Source organism: Pygoscelis adeliae, unplaced genomic scaffold (assembly GCF_000699105.1).
Source record: "Pygoscelis adeliae isolate BGI_AS28 unplaced genomic scaffold, ASM69910v1 Scaffold85, whole genome shotgun sequence".
NCBI classification, from domain to species: Eukaryota; Metazoa; Chordata; class Aves; order Sphenisciformes; family Spheniscidae; genus Pygoscelis; species Pygoscelis adeliae.
The window spans coordinates 589,078-596,420 of NW_008824900.1; the positions used below are offsets into that span (position 1 = coordinate 589,078).

Genomic DNA, 7,343 nt, shown 5'->3' on the forward strand with positions numbered 1-7,343 from the left:
TTGCATTCTTAAAAGCTGTGTCGTGCTTTCACCTAGCGAAAGAGCAAGGCCAAGAGAAGGGGGGGGGCTTTGCTTAAACTAAGGTTTGTTACTTACTGTAGTAATTTTATATGAAACATGTTGAGAAGGGAAGGTTTAAGTAGTCATTAATAGCAAATGATTACTGTGGAACACTTGGATTATGAACAGATAAGATGTTAAAAACATTCAAAAGCAGGCTTGAGTCTCAAAATACCACTACAACTCTATGATGCAAGTCCTAAAAGTATAGTTGATCTGCCCGATCTGGAAAATCGTAGAATTCAGAGCAAGAGCAGGATAACTTACCTCCCTCATTCTGGCTTTTTTTCCCCAGAAAACTCTCTCTATGCATATTCCCTGAAAGATCTCTACAGTGCGGCAACTGGGATGGAAATTAAGCTTCCCAGCCTTGAGCAAGATCCTCAGTGGGAGAAGAACATTGACAGCACCGTGCACCGCTTATCCCTTCTCAGGTGTGAGATTATGTCTTGGTTGCTGGTGGAGTGGAGGGTGCCGGTGTTCCTGACAGGATGGCCTGTTGTGGCTTTGTTCTTTCCTAGCTACGTGGTTTTTGGACTAGGAGCACATCCAAAGCCTGGGGAGAGGGCTGGTGTTGATGGCCTGGTCAGGGTTTCACAGGAAAGGAGGGAAAGCAGGCTGGGGTTTCCTATTTGCATTTACTGTGCAGGGTAAAAACCAAACCCCCACGATAAAACCATCCACAGTCTAGAAAGCCTAATCATTTTTTTGTCCTTGTTCAGCTCTGGAGACTTTCGTTACCTGGCAAAAATTCCTGGGCGATCACGGGAGAACATCTTGGTTGTGAACTCGGAGATGGCTACACTGATCAATGCACAAAATCTTCAGACTTTGTGGACCCTCAACGTGTCCCATGTTGTGAGGTAGTGTTACTGATGTGGCTTGGATGAGGCATTTCCAGGCTCCCCGCAGCAGCTATTTTTTTTTTTCATGCTATTTTTTTTAATTCATTTGAAACAAAAGCCTGCTCTGTGGTCATATCTGGATCATGCTTATTGTATTGTGTGTCCTGTGCTAGCAAATGTCAGGTGCCACTTCAAAACGGAGGAGCCCAAAGCTTTGATTCTTCGTTCTGTGCCTGCTGCGACATGGCTGTCTTAGGACTGGGCTCAGAGCTGGGACTGGTACCAGGCTAACCTAACGTAGCAGTCGGGTCTCTTAGCAGGGGAGTTGCTGGGAGCATAGAGGCTGCTCTGAAAGAACAAGGCATGCCCAAGCCATCAGGCTGTGTTATGATCTGTCTGTTCTCTTTTTCTCCCTTAGAGAGCCGCTGCTCGGTTACTACAAACCTGACGTTCTTGGCATTATCCTTGAGAGTGAAATTGGACCCAACAGAAAGAAGGTTTGAATGCTCTTCCTTTTAACTTCCCTTTTCTCTGCATGTCTCGGCTCAAGCAGGCATTGAGTCAAGGGCAGCTGGTGGGATGTGTTCCCTCTGGCTGATTTTAGGAAGCTTCAGGCTGGGAAAAGATTTCTTTCAACAGGTTATTGAAGCCAGCTCAGGCACTTTAATTCTCTTCTCAGCAAGAGGCTTCAATGGCAGAGCTTTGAACCCCTTGAAATAGCTGCAAAACTTGTGACGTTAATGTGGCCCGCCCCAGGTCTCACAGCTCTGTGATGCTCAGCTTCAAGTATTTCCTCATCTTCCCGTGTGTCAGATACTTGTTCCTATAGACAGTGTGGGATAAAGACAGCTGACTTGACTTCTCTCTCATGGCTTGTTAGAGCTCTTTGGTATGAGTTCCTTTTCTTTCTTCCCTGCTAGGTTATGATTGTTGAGAGTGGATCTGGAGCAGTCCAGTGGGACCTGAAGCTGAACTCAAGAGCGGAGAGCCCTGGGCCAGCCACACTTTCTACTGCTGATCACCGGTCCGCCTTCCTCATCTGGGGTGAATACCAGGCGGCAGGAAACGAAACGGTGGGTAGTGCTGCTGAATGGTTGCTGTTCTCCAGACTTCGAGCCAGAATTGGGTGGAGCTACCCCCTTTTCCCCACGCTCACATTCGCATCTCTCTGTGCCACTAACGCTGCAGCCTCCTGCACTGGGTGTGGGGTCGCTGACCAGTCTCGTCTGCTAGAAGCACGCAGACCTCTGCATGTGATCTGGCCTATACTGGGTCCTCACAATGTCCATAGCAGTGTCCCTGCTGGCAGCTGGTGGTGGCACCAACAGCTTTTCTTGTCCTCAGCCTGGCTACGTAGAGAAAAGGGCTCTGTGAACAAAGTCACTGGATTGCCCAGAGCCCTGCCTTGGTGTGATACCGTAGGTGAGGTGAGAGGCTGCTGGCTTGGTACCTCTGAAGTTGCTGCTGTTTGGCCTGGAGCCTCCCGCGGCGGTACTGCACGCAGTGATCTCCCATGGCCACGTGAATATCCTCTCTCTGCGCCAAGGCAGTCTCTGGCAGCCTCGATGCACAGCTCAGCTGCGTAACAGAGCCCTCTGGGGCAGTGGCTGGCAGCGTTAGTGACAGGTTGTGTCTTGGAGGATGCCCGAGCACCAGGTGAGCTTCCTGTGCTTTCCTCACTAATGCTACCAGCCCTAAGGCAAAAATCTGTCTCCTCCCTGTAGCAGACAGACCTGCTATTTCCAGGAAGCTTGGGGAGGTGGTGGGGAGGAGAGCACCAAGCAGTAAGCAAAATCCCAGCACTAGTACTAGTGGCATCAGACAGGATGAGTTGGGCAGACACGGACGAGTATCTGACTGGATGTATTCTGTCGAGCATGAGTAATGGCTGAGCCTGGTGCTGGTGTTGTCTCTGGGATAACGTGTGGGTCCGTGACCTGATAGTGTCCTGTTGGTTGCAGAGATCCAGAGCTCCTCTCCAGAAGCTGTATCTTTTCCATCCTTCCTACACTAATGTCCTGTTGGAGCTCCGCAATAGCACAGACCAAATAATTGCATTCAATGGTAAGTCCTCTCCTTCCAGCCCTCCAGTGAGGAGATGCAAGGAGGACACTGGCCTTCTGGTACCTCCTGGACTCTGTGGGTGCATGGTGTTGGGTCTGGTGGCCAGTCTGAACACAGAGACCTTAGGCTGGGTTTTTCCCTCTGCTCTGCGTTACAGCCACGCTGTTCGAGCGGAGCCGTCATGCCTGCTACGTGCTGTTGAGGGGGCCTCAACCCAGCGAGGAGCCAGGGTCGGTGTCTCTAATGAAGCGTAAGCTGAAGGAGGATGTCTCCGAGAGCAGGGTGATCTGGCTGAGCCAGGTGGCTGTGGACAGCGAGCAGTACGTCCGGGACCGCCTCTACAGGATGCGATTCCACAGCCGAGTGTGAGCTTGCCGAGGGAGGGGGAGAGGCTGCCCTGGCCCAGGCGTCTCCGAGCTGCCTCTCCTCTGCAGCCGTGCTCTTAGCAAACCCAGATCATGAATTCAAATGGGAAGCTGCCTTTCTCGATCTGCAAACCAAAGCGTGGCTGGCGGGGAAGCACCCCCAGTGTCTGGGGATGCCCAGGCTGGGGGGGCAGCTGCCAGTGCATCTGTCCTCAGAGCTGATGGGACTTCAGTGCTTGGCCACCACTGAAGTGTTGTCAGCTCGGGGAAGAGGGCTTTCCCCTCGATCCTTCTGTGCCCGCAGAACTGTGCTGACTCAGCCTGTGTCTGGAGGAAAACACATGCTTGCTGGGGATGCGGAGTTGATTATTTCTTGGGTGCATGTGTGAGAAGTGGAGCTTCGATGTGTGGTGTTAGATTTCCTTTCTGAGTCAGCTCTCCTGCCTGTGGGAGAGGTGCTTGGCTGCAGGTTGATTTGCAATCACCCTCTCCTGGATTTGGGCCCCTGCTTCGGTAGCCGCGGGCTGTGTGTAGTGATAGACCCCGGCCGCGGCTGATGATGTGGCTAGGTGTCACCCGGGCCAGCAGAGCGCAGGTTAAAGTGTCGTTCTACTTAGAAAATGGCCTTTTCTCCTAAGAACAGCCTCATGTGCCCTGCTCTGCAGTCACGAGCCTACCTGTGTCTGTCTCCTCTGTTGCTTCCTTTCCAGCCAGGCTGTGCAGTGTCGGTGACACAGAAAGGGAGCTGGTGTCCCCCCTGATTTATGCATCAACATTCCTTCCTGTCCCTAATCTGATTATAGGTGATACAAAACCCACCCTGAGTCCAGGCTGGCTGGTCCCTGCCAGTACGAACACCACCTCTCCTACTGGTTTTGAGGTGCCAGGGGATCTAGGACATTTTTTCAGAGTAGAATTGCACTTTAACCTTGCTTGGGAGCTGGGCTTGGTGCTCTGGGGAGCCCTGTACCCGAGTGGCAATGCCAGCTCTCCGGCAAATGCTCTTTCAGTCTTGCAACTGCTGAGGAGCCTTCTCCGAGCACTGTCCCCTCTGCCAGGAGGTGGGCAGGCTGTAGGACAGGCATGAGCCGCTCGGGGAAACAACGCAAGCTGTCTCTGCAGCACAGCTCCAGAGAGAGCTCTGTGCTCCCTCGCTGCCCTCGGAATTGAAGTGATGCTGGGTGAGGATCTTCAGGTGCTGTTCTCTCTGTCCAGCCTGGTAGCCCGAGGGAATGGGACAGGTTGCTGTGTGAAGATGATGTCTCCCCTGGAGGCTTCTGTAGCGTGCTGTGTATGCTCTGACCCGTTCCTTGGTGGGCACCAGCGCGGACTCTAGAAATGAGGTGCAAAGCCTGGAAAACAGTTTGAATCGGCTGCTTGGTCCTGAAAGCTGCAGTCCCCACACGAGCTGCACTGAGACACGAGCCCTGTCCATATGCTGCTGGGCGTCCATCTGACTGGAGAGAGGAAGGTGGACAGAAAACACACCCCCTAAAAATAACCTCTCTCAAGTTTTGCGGTGCCGGAGGGGGTTTGGCCATTGCCTCCCTCCCTTGCCTACTGCCAGATTGGGGTGCGTGTAGAAATACTGTAGGGTGAGAAACAAGCCAGGTTGTGTAGGGTCGAGCATCGGTTCTTCTCTTGTGGCAACTGCTGAGCTTTAACCTGCTGCAGGGCAGCTCCTGGCTCTGGCAGCTGGTGTCACCCAGGCTCATGCCCACAGCTTCAGCTCTCCCCGTCTTGCAGCAAAATGAGCTGCAGCATCAGTAGTCTGCCTGGGTGCTTACCTCCTGCTTCCAGCTGGCCCGGTAGTTGCCTAAAGGGTGCCCTGGCTCCCTCTGCCCCGTGACCTGTAGCTCAGGCAGTCAAGGGAACCGTGTAGGATGAGTGCTGCTGGCCTCTGCAGAGCTGCGCTGCTGGTGGAGCCCAGTCCTGGGGCCTCTGGGCTGTGCAGGCAGCCGGGGATGCTCCCAGGAGAGCACTCCACAACCCCCAAAACACCCTGGACTCAAAATAGTGGGTTTCCCCCTCTGTTCCTCTCTTTCCAGGCTGATTTCTGGGAGTGCAGGGAGACTCCACTGCTGTGTCCCCTAGCTGAAGTCACCTCTCTGCTCGGCGCGATAAAGACCTGAAGCTTAGCAGCCTGCGCCAGCGTTGCAGGGATCGCGGGCTGCGCCAGCGCTGCAGAACCGGGGTTGTGAGGGCTAGGTTCAGGCTGCCCTTCCCACGGCTGGGGCAGAGCCGGGAGCGTGGCTGCGGGAGCCGGGCAGTGGGAGCCCCAGGCCTGCGTGCTGGTCCGATCTGTGTGTTGGATGCGGATTGTATCCCAGTGAAGTTCCCCTGGCAGGGAACAAGGTGCCCGGGCCGTGTTCTCACTGCAACCACAGTGTCTCAGCTCTCTCCCTCCTCCGATCCCAACCCAGACCGGACCTTTCCCATAGGCACACTGAACGTTCCTTCAGGAGAGCTGGATTTTCAGCTTTGGGGGGCTTTTCTGGCTTTAAGTTGTCCACTAATGTTTCCAGATACTTTGGAAACGCAGATTTCCCTGTGGCAGCTCAATTAAACACATCAGTGCCAAACCAACACCTTCTTAACAAAACCAGTCCTTTTCCCAGCTTATTTCCCTGTGTAATTGTTTTTTTTTCTGCAGTGTTTAATGAATGACTTTGTGCCTTGATTCCATAACTCAGATGGGTGATGATGGCATATATCACTGTGTTATGTATTAGTGTGTTTTTTAACACTAAGACTGTTTGGTTTGGTTCTTTAACTTATTGCAAATTGTGCCCTACAGGACTTGGTCTAACCGGAATGGTTTCAATAAATCCTCTTTTGCATTGTTTGTAAACGGTGCCCTGCTTTTGTTGTTGCAGCTGAGGTTATGCAAGACTCCGGGATTTTTTGGCAGCCCTTTGTGTGACTTCCCGAAGGCAGAACCCCCCCCCCTTTTTGAGAGGGATCCAGGTGTCCTGGCGATGCTTTGATGGCTGAGCTGGCCGCGGCTCTGCCCCAGGGCGCTGCCGGCTGCCCTGTCCCGCTGCAGGCAGGTGATGGACCGGGAGAAGGGAGCGTGCGGAGGGAGGCTGGAGTTAGATAACGAAACTGGGCCAGCCCATCTCTGCCCCCCGCCTGGGGCTCCGTGACCTCGTTTTACACCCCGGATTCCGGATCAAGACGGAGGGAGCCGCGTGGCAGGCGGTGTCTCCCGGAGCGTGGGACCATCTGTCACTGCCTGGTGGCTGCCGGTGCCGAGGGCCCAAGCTCCATCCTGTGACCGAGGCTCCTGCAGCTTCCCCTGCCCCAAGGCCCCTCTGTCTGCCCCAGCACTGAGCTGAGAAATACCCCCTGCTCTGTGCCGGGGGTCCTGAGCTCTGCGGCAGGGAAGGATGCCGCGGCCCCGAGCATCCCAAGCATCCACGCCATTTGTTGGCTGGGGTGCGGGCTGGGACCGATTAGTCGTTCACGGGCTGGGGACGTCCCCAGCCTGCTCCGCTGTGCGGGTCCCTGGGTGCATGCGGGGTGGGCTGGGGTCCGAGGCTGAGCGCTGGCGGGCACCAGCCCCCCTCTCCTTTATATAACTGCCAGCGTTAATCCCCTGCAGCTGGGGCTTCGCTCTGGGGAAGAGAATAATCCTGCCACCAGATCCTTGGCCTCTGCTCAGATTAACGGGCTGTGGGCAGGGAGAGTGGCTCAGCTGCCAGCTCTGCTCCCTGCGTGCCACTGCCAGCCCGTGGGCCCTTGCAGCCTGGGTTTGCTGGCTGGAGGCACCTCTGGCCCTGCTCGAAAGGCCTTTTTGTCCTCCCCGGGGGCTGTGTGTGGGTGCACCAGTGGCTGCAGGGGGCTGAGTGCCCTGAGTGCCAGCTTGGCCCTGCCAGGAGGGCAGCTGGGGCTGCCAACGGGGTCTATTTTTGCCCCTCGGAGCAAGCAGAGCTGCGGGTGGTGGCTGTGCCATGGGCACAAGTGCCTGGAGGGGCGGGGTCCCCCCCCCCGCCCGGGGGCGGCCCCC

General features: G+C 55.1%; 1 protein-coding gene across 1 annotated transcript in view; it reads left to right on the plus strand.

The window, feature by feature from the left end:
* ITFG3 (integrin alpha FG-GAP repeat containing 3) overlaps window positions 1-6,185 on the plus strand; it is a 15,573-nt gene extending 9,388 nt beyond the window's left edge. Inside the window, exons 7-12 of the mRNA XM_009324694.1 lie at window positions 356-494; window positions 783-923; window positions 1,324-1,402; window positions 1,826-1,978; window positions 2,867-2,969; window positions 3,127-6,185. Coding sequence (XP_009322969.1) covers window positions 356-494; window positions 783-923; window positions 1,324-1,402; window positions 1,826-1,978; window positions 2,867-2,969; window positions 3,127-3,338 — 827 coding nt within the window. The 3' untranslated portion in view covers window positions 3,339-6,185. The remainder of the gene's footprint in view (window positions 1-355; window positions 495-782; window positions 924-1,323; window positions 1,403-1,825; window positions 1,979-2,866; window positions 2,970-3,126) is intronic.
* The last annotated feature ends 1,158 nt before the right edge of the window (window positions 6,186-7,343 follow it).